General features: G+C 48.7%; 1 protein-coding gene and 1 long non-coding RNA gene across 2 annotated transcripts; both read left to right on the plus strand.

The window, feature by feature from the left end:
- The first annotated feature begins 8,753 nt into the window (after window positions 1–8,753).
- Window positions 8,754–20,775, plus strand: pold4 (DNA polymerase delta 4, accessory subunit). The gene is made up of 5 exons (XM_069191380.1): window positions 8,754–8,859; window positions 10,436–10,534; window positions 10,653–10,748; window positions 14,347–14,458; window positions 20,591–20,775. The coding sequence occupies exons 2-5, from the start codon at window positions 10,438–10,440 to the stop codon at window positions 20,613–20,615; spliced, it is 330 nt and encodes a 109-aa protein (XP_069047481.1). The 5' UTR covers window positions 8,754–8,859; window positions 10,436–10,437; the 3' UTR covers window positions 20,616–20,775.
- Window positions 10,758–12,440, plus strand: LOC107078196 (uncharacterized). Its single transcript, XR_001479162.2, has 2 exons — window positions 10,758–12,066; window positions 12,162–12,440. It is a non-coding gene; the product is annotated as an uncharacterized lncRNA (long non-coding RNA).
- Window positions 20,776–22,748: the final 1,973 nt, after the last annotated feature.

Consider the following 22,748-nt stretch of genomic DNA (forward strand, 5'->3'; position numbering starts at 1 on the left):
GCCCCACCTGGATGATGCGACGGCAGCCATAGTGCGCCAGAACGCTCACCACACATCAGCTATCAGTGGGGAGGAGAGCAGAGTAATGAAGGCAGTTCATAGAGGGGGATTATTAGGAGACCATGATTGATAAGGGCCAATGGGAAATTTGGCCAGGACACCGGTGTAACGCCCCTACTCTTTTCGAGAAACACCCTGGGATTTTTAATGACCACAGAGAGTCCGGACCTCGGTTTTACGTCTCATCCGAAGGACGGCGCCTGTTTACAGTATAGTGTCCCCGTCACTATACTGGGGCATTAGGGCCCACATGGATCACAGGGTGAGCGCCCCCTGCTGGCCCCACTAACACCTCTTCCAGGTGTAACCTTAGTTTTTCCCAGGAGGTCTCCCATCCAGGTACTGACCAGGCTCACACCTGCTGGGCTCCAGTGGGTTACCAGTTGTGAGTTGCAGGGTGATATGGCTGCTGGCATAAATCAGATTGCATTACACATGGTGATACAGTACTGTACAGTGTAGCAGAGCACATTGTAGGGCAGTGTGTTACAGTGTGGTACTGTAAAGTGTAGCAGAGCACATTGTAGAGCAGTGTGTTACAGTGTGGTACTGTAAAGTGTACCAGAGCACATTGTAGGGCAGTGTGTTACAGTGTGGTACTGTACAGTGTAGCAGAGCACATTGTAGAGCAGTGTGTTACAGTCTGGTACTGTACAGTGTACCAGAGCACATTGTAGGGCAGTGTGTTACAGTGTGGTACTGTACAGTGTTCCAGAGCACATTGTAGGGCAGTGTGTTACAGTGTGGTACTGTACAGTGTAGCAGAGCACATTGTAGAGCAGTGTGTTACAGTCTGGTACTGTACAGTGTAGAAAAGCACTCTAGTGTGTGTGAAAGGCAGGAGAGATAGAGAAATATTCTCACCTCTGTCTGCTCTGCACTGTTCCCCAAGGTCAGAGCGACAGGGGGAGAGAGACGGGAGGCTGTGTGGACAGGAGAGAGGGAGACGGGAGGCTGTGTGGACAGGAGAGAGGGAGACGGGGGGAGAGAGATGGGAGAGAGGGAGACAGGAGGCTGTGTGGACAGGAGAGAGGGAGACGGGAGGCTGTGTGGACAGGAGAGAGGGAGACGGGGGGAGAGAGATGGGAGAGAGGGAGACAGGAGGCTGTGTGGACAGGAGAGAGGGAGACGGGAGGCTGTGTGGACAGGAGAGAGGGAGACGGGGGGAGAGAGATGGGAGAGAGGGAGACAGGCCTGTAATTCCAGCCAGTCAGCCCTGTCTGGGAAGGGGCACCACTGGTCTGCTGGGTGACTCATGTCCTGAATCAGCCTGGGAGACACAGCAGGGCTGTCCCTCTGTGTCCTGGCGACTGGGTCAGGCCTGCGTCACGCTGCGGACAATGGCGGCTCTGTGCAGGGAGGGACGGCGGAGTGACGCATCTCTCTCCCGCTGAGCGGGGCCTGTCGGGAAGGGGCACAATGGGGCTTTAGTCACCCCGAGGGGGAGCAGCACGCTGGGGCAGGGGGGCGATGCAGTCTCAGGCCTGGGGGGGCAGAGGATTTCACTGCAGAGCAGAGCAACAGGCAGCACCCTGGGGCGCCAGCAGGCACTTCCTCAGTGTGTCTCAGTGTGTCCCTCTGTCAGACAGTGTGTCCTTTAGTGTGTCCCTCAGTGTGTCTCAGTGTGTCAGTGTGTCCCTCAGTCAGACAGTGTCAGTGTGTCCCTCAGTCAGACAGTGTCTCAGTGTGTCCCTCAGTGTGTCAGTGTGTCCCTCAGTCAGACAGTGTGTCAGTGTGTCCCTCAGTCAGACAGTCTCAGTGTGTCCCTCAGTGTGTCAGTGTGTCCCTCAGTCAGACAGTGTGTCAGTGTGTCCCTCAGTGTGTCAGTGTGTCCCTCAGTGTCTCAGTGTGTCCCTCAGTGTGTCAGTGTGTCCCTCAGTCAGACAGTGTCTCAGTGTGTCCCTCAGTGTGTCAGTGTGTCCCTCAGTCAGACAGTGTCAGTGTGTCCCTCAGTGTGTCCCTCAGTCAGACAGTGTCTCAGTGTGTCCCTCAGTGTGTCAGTGTGTCCCTCAGTCAGACAGTGTGTCAGTGTGTCCCTCAGTGTGTCCCTCAGTGTCTCAGTGTGTCCCTCAGTGTGTCAGTGTGTCCCTCAGTCAGACAGTGTCTCAATGTGTCCCTCAGTGTGTCAGTGTGTCCCTCAGTGTGTCCCTCAGTGTGTCAGTGTGTCCCTCAGTGTCTCAGTGTGTCATTGTCTCAGTGTGTCAGTAAATTTCAATTCAAGGTGCTTTATTGGCATGACAAATGAGTAAAATCAGTGTTGCCAAAGCAAAACAAATACAATTAACATACAACAAAACATCTACAGACATTTATAATAAAGACACATCATAAGATATTTACATGTAAACATATGGAGCATTCCTTCTGTCAGATGAGACGTTAAACCAAAGTCCCGATTCTCAGTGGTCATTAAAGATCCCCGGGCATTCCTCCAGAAGAATAGGGAGTTATCCTGGTGTCCGGGCCAAATTTCCCCCTTCAGCCTTTACCGTGACCCCTGAATTGTCCCCCTGTATGATTGGCTTGCACTTGCCCTGCGATGGACTGGTGTCCTGCCCAGGCTGTACCCTGCCTTGCGCTTGTTGCTTGCCAGCTAGGCTCCGGCTCCCCACAACACCGTATGGTATTAAGCAGTTTGGCAAATGACATGACATATAGAGCTTTACCGGGAAAACACTGTGAGAGTCACCGTGCCTCTCTGTAACCAGGGCTGCCTGGACCCAGCTGGTCACCCTGCTGACCTGCACTGGCTCTGTCCTTGAGGTCACACGGTGCAGGTGGTGCTGAAGAACCACGGTCAGATTCACTCACTGGCTGTGGGCACACACCAGCCCTGGGCTCTCTGGGAGGGCTCAGACTGGGTGTCCTGTGAGTTTCAGGGCCACTGCAGACAGCACTTCTTTACACAAAGGGTAGTGGAAGCGTGAAACAAGCTGCCCTGTCATATTGTGGAAGCCAATACCCTGTCTTCTTCCAAGACACAGCTGGATGATGTTGTCTAAATCAGAGACAAAGCAGATAGACAGACCACAAATAAGAGTTGACAGTACTGTCATGCTTCTGCACTCAGAGGCTGCTCTGCAAACATGTGTCCTCACCTGGCAACAGTTGCTGGGCACACCCACCCCATCCTGGTTACATCACCCTTGGAACTGGAAGATCAAGACACTCCTTTCTTACTCTTTCCTGGATACAGTACCTGGATCCAGGGCGGATGCCTTCTCGTAGTCTTGGAAGCTATTCCTGGATTCCTCCTGGTGTTGTGCTGTGCTGGCTGATTTCCTGTCTCTGTGCGTGTCTGCGTCGGTCAGCCTCTGTCTGCCTTGGTGAGGACCTGCCTCTCGGGACAGATTAACACACACCTTGCAGAGTGTACAAGCTCGTCTTCCGTCTCCAAATTCCAAAACTGTAACTCAGGGGTTATCAGAGGGTAAGATCCATCCATCCATTTTACTCAAGAGTAACTTAGAGTACAACATACTGTACTACCTCATAATAGTACTGAGGACCAGTACTGAGTGACCTGTAGCAGGACAGCTGGTCTTAGGACAGTGACGAGTACTGGGTGACCTGTAGCAGGACAGCTGGTCTCAGGACAGTGACCAGTACTGAGTGACCCATAGGAGGACAGCTGGTCTCAGGACAGTGACCTGTAGCAGGACAGTTGGTCTCAGGACAGTGACCTGTAGCAGGACAGCTGGTCTCAGGACAGTGACCAGTACTGGGTGACCTGTAGCAGGACAGCTGGTCTGAGGACAGTGATCAGTACTGAGTGACCTGTAGAGGGACAGTTGGTCTCAGGACAGTGACCTGTAGCAGGACAGCTGGTCTCAGGACAGTGATCAGTACTGAGTGACCTGTAGAGGGACAGTTGGTCTCAGGACAGTGACCTGTAGCAGGACAGCTGGTCTCAGGACAGTGACCAGTACTGAGTGACCCGTAGGAGGACAGCTGGTCTCAGGACAGTGACCTGTAGCAGGACAGCTGGTCTCAGGACAGTGACCAGTATTGAGTGACCTGTAGAGGGACAGCTGGTCTCAGGACAGTGACCTGTAGAGAGACAGCTAGTCTGAGGACAGTGATCAGTACTGAGTGACCTGTAGAGGGACAGTTGGTCTCAGGACAGTGACCAGTACTGGGTGACCTGTAGCAGGACAGTTGGTCTCAGGACAGTGACCTGTAGCAGGACAGCTGATCTCAGGACAGTGACCTGTAGAGGGACAGCTGGTCTGAGGACAGTGATCAGTACTGGGTGACCTGTAGCAGGACAGTTGGTCTCAGGACAGTGACCTGTAGCAGGACAGCTGATCTCTGGACAGTGACCTGTAGAGGGACAGCTGGTCTCAGGACAGTGACCTGTAGAGGGACAGCTGGTCTCAGGACAGTGACCTGTAGAGGGACAGCTGGTCTGAGGACAGTGACCGGTACTGTTACCTGTACAGGGAAGGCCTCTCTGATCGGCGAGCAGTACAGAGTGACCGGTGTGGACGCACCTAGCTCTGTCGCAGGATTACTGCACTGTCCCCTTTAATATCACCCTCTGTTTTCTCCTGCGAGTTCTCATTCCTCCCTGGTCACAGCTGTTCCTTTCACCTGGCGTGCATAAAAATTCTTCTCTTCATCTCTAGAGATTTCCAGTAGCCTAGGGAACTATCTGCATTCCTTTTTCCCTCTCCCACTCTCCTAACCGGTCCTACATCATCCAAACTCCCCCTCCTCGCCCCTCTCAACCACCCCCCCTGCCCTGGGCCACTGCCTAACAATGGAACATTCCCCACCTCCATTGACTTTGCTGGAGGGCACTAGGCTGGGCGCTACCACAAAAACCGCTGAAAGGGGGAGGTCCTGATTCAGGGTGTAGCTGCTAACAGAGCTCAGATCTTTGCTGTTTGGGAACTGAGTTGTTTATTTTGCAGATTAAGTGAGACCTCGGTGTGTTTGCTGTGGCGAGTCTGTGGTCTGAGGAAGATGTAATGGTTTGCTTCTTTTCTCTCAGGGTGGAAACCGTTCAGGAAAAGGCCACTATGCTGCTGGGCACCAAAGTGTGTTCTCTCCGTCTCTCTGTCTCTCCTTCTCACTCTCTGGCTCTCTGTCTCTCTGTGTTTCCTCTGATTCACGGTGTCTCTCTGTCTCTCTGTGGGCCTGTCTCACTCTCTGTGTCTCCTTGTCTGTCTGTTCTCCCTTCTCTGTCTCTCTGTGGGTCTGTCTCACTCTCTGTGTCTGCTTGTCTGTATCTGTTCTCCCTACGCTGTCTCTCTTTGGGCCTGTCTCACTCTCTGTGTCTGTTCTCCCTACACTGTCTCTCTGTGGACCTGTCTCACTCTCTGTGTCTGTTCTCCCTACACTGTCTTTCTTTGGGCCTGTCTCACTCTCTGTGTCTGTTCTCCCTACACTGTCTCTCTGTGGACCTGTCTCACTCTCTGTGTCTGTTCTCCCCACACTGTCTCTCTGTGGGCCTGTCTCACTCTCTGTGTCTGTTCTCCCTACTCTGTCTCTCTGTGGACCTGTCTCACTCTCTGTGTCTGTTCTCCCTACACTGTCTCTCTTTGGGCCTGTCTCATTCTGTCTCCTTTTATGTGTCTGTTCTCTGTACACTATTTATCTGTCTACCATATCCGTTATCCTTACTGCCTCTGTGCAGTCTCTGTCTCTGTGTCTCTGTGCGTATATACAGTACCTGTCTGTCTGGAGAACAGTGCCTGTCTCTCTTAGTCTGTTGTCCTCCCTGTTTGTGTCTCTAAGTTTTTTCAAGTCCAAAAATTTCAAATTCAAAGAACTTTATTTGCATGACAGATGAGTTAAAGTGTTGCCAGAGCAATTACAATCAGTAAAAAGTTACAGACTTTTACAATATAAACAGTAGTAGTATTATTATTAGACATGTTCAAAAATTCATTGTTATTTGTTCCTCAGGCTGTGCTGGGCTGCAGCTCTATTGAGTTTCCTCTCGCTGTAGGACTGAAGGCTGTTGTGATTCGGATTGTTTTCCGATCCTGGAGTGTTTCTCTGCCAGTGCATCTACCGGTCTCTCTCATCTGCTAGCAGAAATCTAAACTACTGATATCACAAGGGAAACACTCAGCTTGAAGAGAACCGAGGAGTTCAGGACACATCGTGCACATGAGGGCAGGGAGAAACTGTCTGGCCCATCTGGATAATATTAACAACCTGACCCACCCAAATACAGGCTTGAACCTGGGCCGTCAGATGTAAAGTCTGATGGTCTACTGACTAAGGTATCAATGCTGAAAAACATGAAAAAGAATAGAAGTTGCTACAACTTCCAGACAGTGTAGGGGAGCAATACAAACGTATGGATAAAATGTTTATCCATAGTGGAGAATTAAAAACAAGGGTGTTGTGCTAAACTTGTGCTAAAAACCTGCCCAGACAAAAGCAGCCAGAGACATTCAGTGGATTAAAGGGAAGTTCTACACTAAATCTACACTTTAGTCTGAAGGGAGTGACCCACACTGACAGACTGAAGGAACTGAGTCTCTTTAGTCTGAAGGGAGTGTCCCACACTGACAGGCTGAAAGAACTGAGTCTCTTTAATCTGAAGGGAGTGTCCTACACTGACAGGCGGAAGGAACTGAGTCTCTTCAGGCTGAAGGAACTGAGTCTCTTCAGTCTGAAGGAACTGAGTCTCTTTACTCTTGAACAGAGAGGACTATGAGGGAATCCTCAAAGTCTCAGTGGACAGTCAGAATTAACAGTAAGAAACGAACCAAAGGACAGAAGTGGAAACTAAGTGAAAGAGCAATTAAAGCTGAGCACATGAGGCTCTTACTGACACAAAGGATGGCAGGAGTGTGGAACAAGCTGTCCAGCCATGTTGTTGAAACAAATTCTATGGCTTCTTTTAAGAATCCTGGGATCAAGTAACCACTGACCACCCAACTGGCCAGACGGGCCCCCCTATTTTCTCCCTGCTGTGTGCCAGTGTGACTGTCGCAGTTCCGCACGGTCTCGTGCCCTCCGCCGCTCCACCCCGTCCGGTTCGTCCCGCAACAACCGGGCCAAGCCTGTGTGCAGCAGGAGTTCTGAGGAGTTCTGGGAGAATCCCGGAGCGCCGAGTTCTTTCAACAGCGCAGGAGCCGCGCAGAGCGACAGACAGGATGAAAGATGTGGAGCTCAGCACCAGTACAATGAGAGGCGTCTGAGGGGCTTAACATTAATCCTGCAGGTGTAAAAACACTCACACAAACTCCATCACTCCACACACCTATGTGTTTCTCTAACATTACCCTTCTCAGTGCAGTGTTAATGTCCAGGAGTGTCCAGTCAGTGTGTCTGGACTGTATTAACCCCTCTCTCTCAGTGCAGTGTTAATGTCCTGTAGTGTCCAGTCAGTGTGTCTGGACTGTATTAACCCCTCTCTCTCTCAGTGCAGTGTTAATGTCCTGTAGTGTCCAGTCAGTGTGTCTGGACTGTATTAACCCCTCTCTCTCTGTGCAGTGTTAATGTCCTGTAGTGTCCAGTCAGTGTGTCTGGACTGTATTAACCCCTCTCTCTCAGTGCAGTGTTAATGTCCTGTAGTGTCCAGTCAGTGTGTCTGGACTGTATTAACCCCTCTCTCTCTCAGTGCAGTGTTAATGTCCTGGAGTGTCCAGTCAGTGTGTCTGGACTGTATTAACCCCTCTCTCTCAGTGCAGTGTTAATGTCCTGTAGTGTCCAGTCAGTGTGTCTGGACTGTATTAACCCCTCTCTCCCAGTGCAGTGTTAATGTCCTGTAGTGTCCAGTCAGTGTGTCTGTACTGTATTAACCCCTCTCTCTCAGTGCAGTGTTAATGTACTGTAGTGTTCAGTCAATGTGTCTTTACTAATCCATGTTAAGCCTTTTGGTCAATATTGTCTCTGTTGTAAAGGCAAACAAAAAAGCTTTTAGTGTCTGTTCAGGTATAAAGCCAGGATTTCTGTCTTTAGTGTGGAATGTCTTTGAGAAAAGAGGTGTGACAGGCGCTCTCTGAGACTGAGAGGGTCTCTGTGTTGTAGGTTTCAGGCGAGAAAGATGAATCTACTCTCTTGTGCATTACTCTAAGGGAAAAAATATTAGCATTGAAATTCATGCACGTCATAATATGAAACCCAAAGTAATATGGAATTTTATTATACAATTCATCATATAATTGAGCCAATCTTCAGACTAATTTAATGAATTACATAAATTAAATACCCATTATATGTCAAAGCTTGATTATTTGGGACCCAATTACTCTCTTTTATTAGCACTAGAACCTCACAGAAAGATTGTGACCAACAGGGTCAGGGGTTAGACAGAGGGGAGAGGAAACACCAGGGTGAGGAGTCAGACAGAGGGGAGAGGAGACACCAAGGTCAGGGGTCAGACAGGGAGAACAGGAGACACCCAGGTCTGGGTTTCAGATGGGGAGAAGAGGAGACACCACAGTCAGGGGTCTGACAGGGAGAAGAGGATACACCAGGGTCAGGGGTCAGACAGGGAGAACAGGAGACACCAGGGTCAGGGGTCAGACAGGGAGAACAGGAGACACCAGGGCCAGGGGTTGGACAGCAGTCCCTGGAGCACTGGAGCACAGACACGTGTGCTGAGAGACACCGTAGAGCAGAGACGCATGAAAAACCGGAAGGAGAAGCCGACTCGTTCTCTTATCCCCGTGTCTCCTGTCCTGAGGTTTGGTACTGTCCGGCGCCTCCGGCCCAGAGCGGCTCGCGCCTCTGTCTCTTTAACACCCCGAGCGCCCCGCTCTGACGTCACCGCCCGCTCGCTTCCGTGTTTTTAAGAGGCCGAAACAAACGGAGCGAGAGCACCTGGACTCAGTAAGGGCGACCTAATGCCATTGTTTGTGAAGTGCTGGACGTCTATTTCTTTAGGGCCTCTGTGCTTTCCGGTCGATAAGCCGTATATATGTCCGATTTGTGCATCGGCCGGGTTGAATGTACTGTAAGAAGAAGCGAACTATTTTGTTTGCAGCGCAGCTGATATGATATCCGCTTTCATCTTCGTGCAATGCTCGCTGCATGAATTCTGCAAAGTAATGCAACAAATAACAATGAATGCATTGCAATTAATTAATTACGGAACCACAACACTGCAGAGCCGATAGTGGTCATTTCTTAGGAGAAAGGTCCGCGAGGAAGGCATTCCCAGACTGAGCTCGTTTCGGGATCTCAGACTCTTAGTAACCGAGAATCGAGATCAGTTCGGTGAAGATGTAACGATGCATATTTCGCTAAGTTTACCATTTTAGTGTCTTCACCTAAGGGCACCCTTTCTCAAAGAGTCCCGTGAAATATGCGCAGCGTCACTGAAGCGATAGAAGACCGTGATTATGACCTCAAGCATAACCTACTGTCATTTGATCATTTTCATATGATTTACAGATATCTGTTTGCTTTTTAGTGTCATAAATCACCCCAGTGCCCCCTCTATCAAATGTTTTATATTGCTCTTCTCTGACAGTATCAGAAACACGAGCCTGTATCGGAGTTGATGATTAGTGCTGTACAGAGCCACTGAATTTGAAAAGTTTGCATTTTCAGTCAGAGCCTCTGGCTTCTGGAATACAGTACCGTCTAGTTTTAGACAGTCGTCTCATTTTATACCATTTAAAACTGAAGTGAACTCACGGCTTAAAGCAAATCAGTCTTCTGATGTCTCTTTTAATGACTAACACCATGACATTGGTCTTGATAAGTGTTGTCTATTGTGACTCTTTAAATCTATTAATTTAACGTGTCATTTTTGTGCACTTTACAATTTGTAATATCTTTTTTAACATTTTTCTTACAATATGTCTTCATGTTTTTATATATTCCAGTGTTTTGTATATTGTTAATTGGGTCCTTTCCATGGACTACAAATGTACAGTAAATGAGCTTTTAGCTAAACCGCTGCAGGTTCAGAGCTGTGCACTGTCCCCATTACATTAACTGAAAAAGCTGTAGTGAACATTAACCTACTACTAATATGTCTCTCAGTGCAGTGTTAATGTCCTGTAGTGTCCAGTCAGTGTGTCTGGACTGTATTAACCCCTCTCTCTCAGTGCAGTGTTAATGCACTGTGGTGTCCAGTCAGTGTGTCTGGACTGTATTAACCCCTCTCTCTCAGTGCAGTGTTAATGTACTGGAGTGTCCAGTCAGTGTGTCTGGACTGTATTAACCCCTCTCTCTCAGTGCAGTGTTAATGTCCTGTAGTGTCCAGTCAGTGTGTCTGGACTGTATTAACCCCTCTCTCTCAGTGCAGTGTTAATGTCCTGTAGTGTCCAGTCAGTGTGTCTGGACTGTATTAACCCCTCTCTCTCAGTGCAGTGTTAATGTCCTGTAGTGTCCAGTCAGTGTGTCTGGACTGTATTAACCCCTCTCTCTCAGTGCAGTGTCTGTACTGTATTTACAGGTATGGCTCCGAAGCGCAGACTGATCACTGACTCCTTCAAGGTGGTGAAGAGGGTGCGGATCGAGGAGAAGAAGGAGTCTCCTGTTGTTGAGGAGAAAGGTGAGTTGTCAGCAGTGTGTGTTTCCCCTCTTCCCGACCCGATCTGTATTCATGTTGCGGACAGGGCCGATTGGGCAGAGAGGAGATCAGGAGCCGGGCTGTGCTCTTGTCCTTTCAGAGCCCGAGACGGACAGTCCCCCTCTCTCCGAACGCGAGCAAGACCTGGAGGAGCTGAAGAAGTTTGACCTGGACTGGCACTATGGGCCTTGTACAGGTGACCTGCTCTCTGTCCTGTCCTGAGTCTGAGGGACCACTGAGGGATTGTATGTGATCTCCTCACTCTCACTGTCTCCTGTCCTGTTGTGTGTGTTTATTACTGAGGGATTGTCTGTGATCTCCTCTCTCTCACTCTGTCTCCTGTCCTGTTGTGTGTGTTTATTACTGAGGGATTGTCTGTGATCTCCTCTCTCTCACTCTGTCTCCTGTCCTGTTGTGTGTGTTTATTACTGAGGGATTGTCTGTGATCTCCTCTCTCTCACTCTGTCTCCTGTCCTGTTGTGTGTGTTTATTAGTGAGGGATTGTCTGTGATCTTCTCTCTCTCACTGTGTCTCCTGTCCTGTTGTGTGTGTTTATTACTGAGGGATTGTCTGTGATCTCCTCTCTCTCACTGTGTCTCCTGTCCTGTTGTGTGTGTTTATTACTGAGGGATTGTCTGTGATCTCCTCTCTCTCACTGTGTCTCCTGTCCTGTTGTACGCGTTCATTATTATTTTGTGTCGTGGACACAACGTTTCGGCCGTGGAGCCTTCTTCAGGGGTGAGGGGGAGAGGGAAAATAGCCGCTGATAAAGTATGGTTCAGCATGATATCCCCCTGCTTTATCAACTCTTCTGATGAGGCGTTAAGCAGGGGTCTTGATTACACTGTCTGGAGTCAGATGCCTTTGATTCTGTAAGTGCACAATGTCCGCCTTGCACGCAGCTCACCAGGCTGTGTATGGTCAACACAGGAGAGCTCGTGCCTGTCCCTGTCTTCTGTTTGTGAGCTGCTGCTGGAGATGGCCCGGTCCGGTCCCAGACTCTCCCTCTCATCTCGGCGCATTGGTGATGGTGACGCGCCAGAAGCGTCTCTCCCAAGCGAGCGGGCAAAGACGTTGCTGTGAGCTTCTGGAGCCTCTCTGCTGCGGCCATGAGGAGTCACGTCGTCGATGCGTACGAGCGAGCCGGTTCCGGGGGTGACCATGCGTGTCCGGCCATGACGGGACCTCCGAGCTTCACACCTGTGCTGGTGTCTCTGGGGCTTCTGCAGGTCCTGTCTTTCTGTGCGACCTCACCCCTCTATCACCTCGGTGAAGGGTCGTCTTTCTGTCATCTGTCCACAAAACTCTTCCCAAGCTCTCCTGGTTCATCTTTATAACTGCGGGCAAACTGTGGCCTGGCTTTCCAGCTCTTGGTGCTGATCAGATCTGTGTGATCTGTGGACTGAATACCCTCCCTCTGCGCTCTGGAGACTGTGCATGTGGGATTTTCCCAGACAGGTCAGAGGATTGCTGCTTGTCAGGATGCCATCAGCCGTGGATACTGTTCTGGGCTGGTGGGTAATTCTACCTGTGGTTGCTTTCTGCTGTGGATCTTGGCACGACCCAAGTTCTGCACTAAAGGCCTGATCGAGTTTTTCCTTTCTTGCAGCTGCGAAATGACCTGCTTTTCTTCTGACGTTTCATTTTGACTTTCGACATACGGACTCAGAGCGCCGAAGTCGAAGTGAGACAGGCGGGCAGGGCGTTCGGGGTAATTCCCCAATAACGAACATCTGACTGAACGGACAGCTGTTCTGATACTTCTGCCCCCTCAAAATCGAGCGCCTCCACGGAGTGTTCATCTGGGCTCCGAGGGCAGAACTGAATTGATTTCTCTTAAAAATAAAATACCCAGGAGCTGTATGCATCAGCCAGGATTGTTAAATGATCTCAATGATTACAGTTCTTAGTGAAAATCCTGACTTATACTTCGCTGTCCCCGTACTTCTGCAGGGCACTGTGTATGGGGATGCAGTGAATGAATTCATGAGTTACTGGGGTTGCACTGGGACCCTTGTGATTGCTTGCCTGCTGCTGTGGCTCCCAGCCCGTATCCGGACGAGTGCTGTTCAGCCGTGTCTCAGCTTCCTGCCACAGCTGTCGAGACCATTGCACTGGCTCTGCAGGAAACGTGCAGCAACAGCCCGCGCCCACAGGCAGCTTCCTCAGCGAACCGCGCAGAGCGCTCTGCACGCGTACCGTGATCGATCACAATGATCGCTCTCCGCGTGCACCGTGATCGATCTTCACAAGTACAGTGCTCGCTTTCTGGGTGCACTGTGATCGATCTTCACGAGCACAATGATCGCTCACCGCGTGCACAGTGATCCCTCTCCACGCGCACCATGATCGATCTTCACAAGCACAATGATCGCTCTCCGCGTGCACCGTGATCGAAGTTCACGAGCACGGTGATTGCTCTCTGCGTGCGTTGTGATCGATCTTCAGGAGCACAATGATCACTCTCCATGCGCACCACGATTGATCTTCACAAGCACGGTTATCACTCTCCATGTGCACCATGATCGATCTTCACAAGTACAGTGCTCGCTCTCTGGGTGCACTATGATCGATCTTCACGAGCACAATGATCCCTCTCCACACGCACCACGATCGATCTTCACAAGCACAATGATCGCTCACCGCGTGCACCGTGATCGAACTTCACAAGCACAATGATCCCTCTCCACGCGCACCACGATCGATCTTCACAAGCACAATGATCACTCTCCGCGTGCACCATGATCGAAGTTCATGAGCACAGTGATTGCTCTCTGCGTGCGTTGTGATCGATCTTCAGGCGCACAATGATCACTCTCCATGCGCACCACGATTGATCTTCACAAGCACGGTCATCACTCTCCATGTGCACCATGATCGATCTTCACAAGTACAGTGCTCGATCTCTGGGTGCACCGTGATCGATCTTTACGAGCACAATGATCCCTCTCCACGCCCACCACGATCGATCTTCACAAGCACAGTCATCACTCTCCACGTGCAACATGATCGTTCTTCACAATCACGGTTATCACTCTTCATGCGCACTGTAGTCACTCTTCACAAGCACTTCAAGCTCTTCAAGTGCATGGTGATTACTGTCTACGTGCACTGTGATTGCTCTTCACGTGCACATTGATCACTCTTCACGTGCACATTGATCACTCTTCACACACTCTGATTGCTCAGTGATCGCTCTTCATGCACATGGTGATCACTCTTTACACAGTGATTGCTCTTCACCTGCACGTTGATCAGGGTTCACGATGCTCTGTGATGTCAGGGGTACAGGGGTGCACTCCTCCTGGCTCTCTCAGCTGCGGGGCTGTGTGATGTCGGGGTACAGGGGTGCACTCCTCCTGGCTCTCTCAGCAGCGGGGCTGTGTGATTTCGGGGTACAGGGGTGCACTCCTCCTGGCTCTCTCAGCAGCAGGGCTGTGTGATGTCGGGGTACAGGGGTGCACTCCTCCTGGCTCTCTCAGCAGAGGGGCTGTGTGATGTCAGGGGTACACTCCTCCTGGCTCTCTCAGCAGTGGTATTGTGTGATGTCAGGGGTACAGGGGTACACTCCTGCTGCCTCTCTCAGCAGTTAGGATTTGTGATGTCAGGGGACCTGAAGGAGGTGGCCCCTCGAACAGCCCCCCCCCCCCCCCCCCTTGGGGTGTCAGAGTCGGCCACGGTCCCCCGACTCCGTACGCAGCTCGGGGGGGGCTCCCCGAGAGGGAGGGGGCGCTGCCTGTGTGCCAGCCTGCCTGACTGTGTGTGTGTGTGTGTGTGTTTGCTCCCCCCCGCAGGAATCACGCGGCTGCAGCGCTGGCAGCGAGCGGAGCGCTGGGGGTTAAGTCCGCCCCGGAGGGTGCGCGAGATCCTGCGCCGGCACGCGGCCGAGGAGGACTACACGCACTGGTACGCCCCGCCGCGCTGCCAGCGGCTAGCCGGGCTCCGTCTCCGGCTGCTAATCCACACATCTGGTCCGGGGCCATTCCTGGAATGCTTGTGCAGCTTCCCTGTGGAGCACACCTGTCTGACACTGCTCTCGCACCAGTAATTACATCCGCTGAGGAATTTCACTCACGAGCCGCACCGTGTGTGCTGCACACTGCATATACTGGACACACTGGGTATACTGTACACACTACACTGGACACACTGGATATACTACACACTGTACACACTGGGTATACTGTACACACTACACTGGACACACTGGATATACTACACACTGTACACACTGGGTATACTGTACACACTACACTGGACACACTGGATATACTACACACTGTACACACTGGGTATACTGTACACACTACACTGGACACACTGGATATACTACACACTGTACACACTGCATATACTGTACACACTACACTGGACACACTGGATATACTACACACTGTACACATTATACTGTATACACTAGGTATTCTACACACTGTATATCCCACACACTGTGTATACTACACAGTGCATATACTACACACTGTACACACTGGATATACTGTACTACACTGTACACACTGGTTATACTACATACTGCATATACTCTACATACTGGATATACTACACACTCCATATACTACACACTACACTATACACACTGGATATACTACACACTGTACACACTATACTGTATACACTGAGTATTCTACACACTGTTTATCCCACACACTGTGTATACTACACACTGCATATACTACAAACTGTCTGCTGTACACACTATACTGTATACACTGCCTATAGTACAAACTGTCTGCTGTACACACTATACTGTACACACTGCCTATAGTACAAACTGTCTGCTGTACACGCTATACTGTACACACTGCCTATAGTATAAACTGTCTGCTGTACACACTATACTGTACACACTGTGTATACTACACACTTTGTATACTACACACTGTCTGCTGTACACACTTTACTGTACACACTGCCAATACTGTGTATACTGTGCACGCTGTCTACTGTATACACTGTGTATACTATATGCATTACATATTGTATATCCTTTATGTACGGTGCACACTGTACACATACTATATTCAGTACACTTTATTCACTGTATGAACTGTACCTATCATATACTGCACACACTTATATTCTGTCCACTGTATACTACACTATACTCTATACAGTGTATGTATATTGTACACACTGTCTGTATTGTAATCAATAATATGATAATATAATATATATATAATATATTATATTATATGAATATATATTGGATTCACTGTACATACTCTGCGATGTGATCACAGAGCCCTGATTGGACCCTATGAAGTTTGTTAAGTGAGCACGTGAGGAAACTCACAGTAAAGGCTATCGCAGTAATGTAGCCGCGAGGCGATGAAGGCAGGAGTCAGGGTTTCTGCAGGACTGTCATCAAGAACAGACCGAATGTGGGAGTGTGTTTCTGAGGTGAAAGTAAGAGTCTTTACAGGTGGTTTTCATTTGCGCTTCAAAACAGAGCTCCTGATCAAACAAGACTCCCAGATTTCTCATTACAGGGTGTAATTTGAGGCCTGTAGGGAATTTAATAAATTAGATGTATGTTCCTCGGGATTTATGCACATCACCTCAGTTTTTGTCATATTTAAAAGTGGAAGAAGTTTGAACTTGGCCAAGCCTGATTTTCCCTCACATAGTTTGACAGAATGGAGACGTCAAGGGGAGGATTAGATGAGACAGAGATGTGAAGCTCTATCCCTTTTTGCCAATAAGCCTGCCTAATGGGAGTAAACCGAATACAAACAGAATAGGTCCTAGGATAGAGCCCTGAGGGACACCTGAAGAGAGTGGGACACTTTTAGACTTATTGAAAAATAATGTATTTTCTTACTTGAGAATTATTAATGGCAACAAAATTGTCCCCGGTTTGAAAAATAAGACTCCAACCATTTGAAAGCTGTTGCAGTCTGACAGATACAGCATTCAGGGCGAATTATAGTAGATTGTGCTGGTCCGCAGAGTCAGACACTGCTGTCAGGTCTAACAGGTCCAACATAGAACTGGAGCCAGATTCCGAGTTTTACAGAAGGTCATTTAAAACTGAGCCCAAGGCTGTCTCTGTACAGCTGGTCCGATACCAGAGTGAAACTGCTCATAGAGCTCTTTTAAGTCTTTTGGGTTAGAATTGGTGATTAGTCTCTCCAAGATCATTGAAGGGAAGATGAGGAATGGGACTGCAATTTGCAGATTCTTCTATCCATCCATTTTCTGATTGCGTCATTCAATTCAGGGGCATGGGAGATTTGGGGCCGATCCTGACTAGCAACGGGCACAAGGCGGGATACACCCTGGATGGGACGCCAGTCCACTGCAGGGCACACACAGGCACACACACTCACACCAGGGCCACTTCCCCAAAATCCCATGTTAATCTACCAGCATGTCTTTGGACTGTGGGAGGAAATCCACATGGGAGGAAGCCCACGTGAACGCGAGGAGAACATGCAAACTCCCCACAGACAGCACCCCGGGGTCCGGAATCGAACCCAGGGCTGCGGGGCAGCAGTGCTAACCCATGCGCCACCGTGCCGCCTTTGCAAATTCTGAGTTTTCTAGCTGAGATTTTCTAAGCAGAGGAGTAAGCACAGTCTGGAACGAGACTGGAGGTGAGTGACAGATTTATCACATGTAGTAGAACAGAGGCAAGGGGGCTAAAATTAGACTTTAGAAGATGGGATTGGAGGGGATCCAAGGAACCAAAGGTGGTCTTCAGGGAGGAAGGCAGTCCAGACAGCTGGGCTGTCTTGGCAGGAGCAAGCTGTGAAAGGGAGGAGACAGGGGTGTTGAGTTATTGTGGAGTGTGAGTGTGCACAAGGGGGCTGGCTGCTGCTCTTCGCGGAGCAGATCGCAGGGATAGTGTTTCTTGGGGCAGTTTTAAGTTTGCGTCTTCGCAGTGTTACGTTTGTGTCTCACAGCAGGTTTTCCCTGACCCGGGGAAGACGAGAGCCCTCCGGGGTGACAGGAACCTGTCAGTACTAGAGAATAAAAACCTGGGGTTGTGTTTATTAGCAGTGAACAGTTCAGAAGTATGTTGCTTCTGAGAGTTTAAATACACTAAGCTGTACACACTGTGTATACTGCTTGCACTATATGGCCTACACTGTACAGGCTATAGTGTGGATAATATATGTACAGTACACACTGTACTGCATACTATGTAGTGCACACAGTTTGTGCTATACACACCATTCATTTCACACTATAATGCACACTACTGTACACTCGGTATATGCTATGCTTAATATATTTACACTGACACTGTATAGATAATACTGTATTCACTGTACACAGTGTACACACTATACAGTATATGCTGCATATTCTACGTACTATAAACACTGAAGATAGTGCACCCACTGTACAAGCTGTACACTGTACGCACTACTGTAATGCTGTGTGCACCATATTGTACACACATTTACTGTACACACTAAATACTGTACATAGAATACACTGTATTGTAAGCACTGCACACAGTGCACCCTGTAACCCTATTAATACTGTGCACACAGTACTATACTGTACATCCTATCCTGTACACTTTCATTTTCACTGCATGTACACTGTACACGCCTCTCACTGGATATGTATTGCACACTGTACACACACTCCTCTCTGTATGTATATATTTTGTGCAGACTGTGGACAGTCCTCTCTGTATACATACCATACACACACTTAACTATATACTGTGCAGACGGTGCACACTCCTCTCTGTATACATACCATACACACACACTTCACTCTATATATACTGTGCACACTGTACACACACTCCTCTCTGTATATATACTGTTCACACTGTACACACTGTACTCTGTATATACAGTGCCTTGCAAAGGTATTCAGACCTTTTAAACGTTTTCAGATGTTGCTGGATTACAAATAATCCTTACACATCCTTTTCCAGTCACGCTTTTTTTATGGCAAACTCACGCACTCAAAATGAGATTTGTCAGCAAACATCAGCATTTATCTTTAAAGAAATTCAAAAACTGAAATATGCTGCTTGCGTAAGTATTCATGTAACTGCATACATAACGGCTTTAAGTGTTTTGATGATAGGCTTTGCACACTGGTCAGGAGTGAGATAGGCCTTGCACGCTGGTCAGGAGTGAGGTAGGCTTTGCACGCTGGTTAGGAGTGAGGTAGGCTTTGCACGCTGGTTAGGAGTGAGGTAGCCTTGCACGCTGGTTAGGAGTTAGGTAGGCTTTGCACGCTGGTCAGGAGTGAGGTAGGCTTTGCACGCTGGTCAGGAGTGAGATAGGCTTTGCACGCTGGTCAGGAGTGAGGTAGGCTTTGCACGCTGGTCAGGAGTGAGATAGGCTTTGCACGCTGGTTAGGAGTTAGGTAGGCTTTACACGCTGGTCAGGAGTGAGGTAGGCTTTGCACGCTGGTCAGGAGTGAGATAGGCTTTGCACGCTGGTTAGGAGTTAGGTAGGCTTTGCACACTGGTTAGGAGTGAGGTAGGCTTTGCACGCTAGTTAGGAGTGAGATAGCCTTGCACACTGGTCAGGAGTGAGATAGGCTTTACACGCTGGTCAGGAGTGAGGTAGGCTTTGCACGCTGGTCAGGAGTGAGATAGGCTTTGCACGCTGGTTAGGAGTTAGGTAGGCTTTACACGCTGGTCAGGAGTGAGGTAGGCTTTGCACGCTGGTCAGGAGTGAGATAGGCTTTGCACGCTGGTTAGGAGTTAGGTAGGCTTTGCACGCTGGTTAGGAGTGAGGTAGGCTTTGCACGCTGGTTAGGAGTGAGATAGCCTTGCACACTGGTCAGGAGTGAGATAGGCTTTACACGCTGGTCAGGAGTGAGGTAGGCTTTGCACGCTGGTCAGGAGTGAGGTAGGCTTTGCACGCTGGTTAGGAGTTAGGTAGGCTTTGCACGCTGGTTAGGAGTGAGGTAGGCTTTGCACGCTGGTTAGGAGTGAGGTAGGCTTTGCACGCTGGTTAGGAGTGAGATAGCCTTGCACGCTGGTCAGGAGTGAGGTAGGCTTTGCGTTTCTTTAAGGCATGAGCACAGTTAGGTTTGCGCCACACATAGCACTTTGACTTTTGGCCGATCTTGGTCTGTCTTGGTCTCTTTGTCCAGATCTTAGCTGGATACCTCTTGTGCTGTCTGGTGAACTCCAGACGGGCTTTGAATTGTTTTTTTTGATGGGTGTCTTTCCTGCCATCCTCCCATACAGGCCAGTGATAAAGACCACAGCTCTTGATATAGCTGACTGATGCACCTCTACTCCACTCTCAGCCACTGAGCTCTGTAGGTCTTTCAGATTGATTGCTGGTTTCCTTCACAGGTCTGCTTCTTGTTCGGATGCTGAGTTCTGAGGAACAGCCTTTTCCAGGCAGTGTCCGGGTGGTGTGAGCACTGTTAGATTATTGAGCTGACAGTGCTCACTGGGATATCCAGGCACTGTGATATTTCTCGTACTCATTGCCTAATCTATCCAATTTTTAATCACTTTATCTCTGATGTCCTTAGAATGCTCTTTAGTCTTCATTTTCATGGCTTTATAGCTTTACTTCAGATTCACTGCCTGACCAATGATCCTGAAACACACTGGGGGTTTTATCCAGTAAATGTGACAGTCACTTCAGTAAGTGTGACAGTGACTAGGCAGGGGCCAATGGTAACACAATTGTATCCTTGTCAGGGCAATTTCATTCACCTGTGTTAATTCAGAGCCATGAGATTAGAAGGGCTGGAATACTTATGCAAGCAGCATATACACACCCGTATACAGTATATATACTGTGCACACTGTACACACAGTCTACTCTATCTATATACTGTGCATGTGCACACTGTACACAAACTCTCATTGTATATATATATACTGTGCACACAGTACACACTACTCTGTATATACTGTGCACAGTACACACACTCTACTCGGTATATATGCTGTTCAGTCTCTACACACTCTCTACTCTGGATATACTGTATACTGAAGGCATTGTGAGTACTGCAGAGCATAACTTGCCAGTGTGCACACAGTGTAATCAGTCCTTTTTCTGTGTCTTCCAGTCTGTGGCACGAGTACCCCCTGTGACCCAGCGCTGTGGAGAAGAGAGCGAAGAGTGAATGTCTTCAGTGTTACACACACCAGCACCTCTATTCCAGAGCCCTGCGCTCCTCTTTTATACTGGATTGTAATCACAGCTTTGACATAGTGATTGTTCAAGAAAGATTAAAATTTTAGATTTTGGAAACTGCATTTCTCATGCCTGGTCTGTCTCAGTGCAGTGTTAATGTCCTGTAGTGTCCAGTCAGTGTATCTGGACTGTATTAACCCCCTCTCTCTCAGTGGAGTGTAAATGTCCTGTGGTGTCCAGTCAGTGTGTCTGTACTGTATTAACCCCTTTCTCTCAGTGCAGTGTTAATGTCCTGTAGTGTCCAGTCAGTGTGTCTGGACTGTATTAACCCCTCTCTCTCAGTGCAGTGTTGATGTCCTGTAGTGTCCAGTCAGTGTGTCTGGACTGTAATAACCCCTCTCTCTCAGTGCAGTGTTAATGTCCTGTAGTGTCCAGTCAGTGTGTCTGTACTGTATTAACCCCTCTCTCTCAGTGCAGTGTTAATGTCCTGTAGTGTCCAGTCAGTGTGTCTGTATTGTATTAACCCCTCTCTCTCAGTGCAGTGTTAATGTACTGTAGTGTCCAGTCAGTGTGTCTGGACTGTATTAACCCCTCTCTCTCAGTGCAGTGTTCATGTACTGTAGTGTCCAGTCAGTGTGTCTGGACTGTATTAACCCCTCTCTCTCAGTGCAGTGTTAATGTCTCTCTCTTGCTCCTTCTCTTATTTTCTGTTCCATTACTCTGTTTTCATCTGTCCCCCCTTCTCTCTCCCTCCTGAAACATGATCTTCTACATCTCTCTGTGTTAAACCTATTCACCTCGAAGGCACTCATTAAACACTTCAGATTGATCTCTTTATCGCTCATAAAAGAAGGAGAATTTAAAATGAAAGAGAGAAGTATTTTAATGTGATGGTAACACCCATCTTCTTTCACAATCGTTCCTTCACACACACACACACACTCCCTTTCCTCTGCATTCAAACACATCAGCCTGACACCTTGTACTCTCAGAAAGCAGAGACGTGTTGGGATTTTCTTTTTTGTTTCCACTTAAAGCTTCACTTTTGAGGAAGAGTTGTGGGAGTGTGGAACAAGCTGCCCAGCCATTTTGTTGAAACTGATACCCTGATGTCTTTCAAGAAACATCTGGATGAAATTCTTGGATCAATTAACTGCCAATTATCAAAGAAGGCGAGATGTGTCAAATGGCCTCCCTTTGTGACTTGTGATGTTTTTCCGAGTATACTTTTACAAAAACAACGTAGTTTTCATGTACTGTAGAGTCCACTCTGTGTGTACTGTATTAACCCCTCTCTCTCAGTGCAGTGTTAATGTCCTGTAGTGTCCAGTCAGTGTGTCTGGACTGTATTAACCCCTCTCTCTCAGTGCCGTGTTAATGTACTGTAGTGTCCAGTCAGTGTGTCTGGACTGTATTAACCCCTCTCTCTCAGTGCAGTGTTAATGTACTGTAGTGTCCAGTGTGTCTGTACTGTATTAACCCCTCTCTCTCTCAGCTGTTTCCGTGATGCTGCTGGTTAAGACCTCATTGCCAGATGGTACAGTTTTGTGCAGGAGGTATACGTTAAGTTTAAGCAGTGTAGGACTGCTTAAAAGCTCTCCTGTTTCGTCCTTAATTGTGAAAGTCTCTGGTCTCTCTCCCCCCTCCCTGGTCTCTCTGTTGGAACAGGACTAATCCTAGATTACCAAAGCAAACAGAGTGTATCTGTCTCACTGTGTTCAGTGCCTCTTCTTTCTCTTCCTATTGTGCCCCAGTCATTCCTGAAGCATTAGCAGTGTTTGCTGGGTGATTACTTTAATACCTCCATGGCACCTCACTCTGACAACTGCTACACCAGACTGCACACATAGTGTGGCCACAGCTAGTGTGTGCATGGTGCAGGAGAGAGATTGTGTGTTTTGTGTGTACAGTATGTGAAAGGGAGTGTGTGTATTGTGTGTACAGGGTCTGAGAGAGAGAGTATGAGTGTGTATTGTGTATGCAGTGTAAGCAATTGTGTGTATATTTCACATGCAGTGTGTGAGGAAGTGCGAGGGAGTGTGTATGTATTGTGTGTCAGCAGGTGTGTGTGTAGTGTGTGTAGTATGTGA

This window comes from Lepisosteus oculatus, chromosome 6, assembly GCF_040954835.1.
Source record: "Lepisosteus oculatus isolate fLepOcu1 chromosome 6, fLepOcu1.hap2, whole genome shotgun sequence".
Lineage (NCBI taxonomy): Eukaryota > Metazoa > Chordata > Actinopteri > Semionotiformes > Lepisosteidae > Lepisosteus > Lepisosteus oculatus.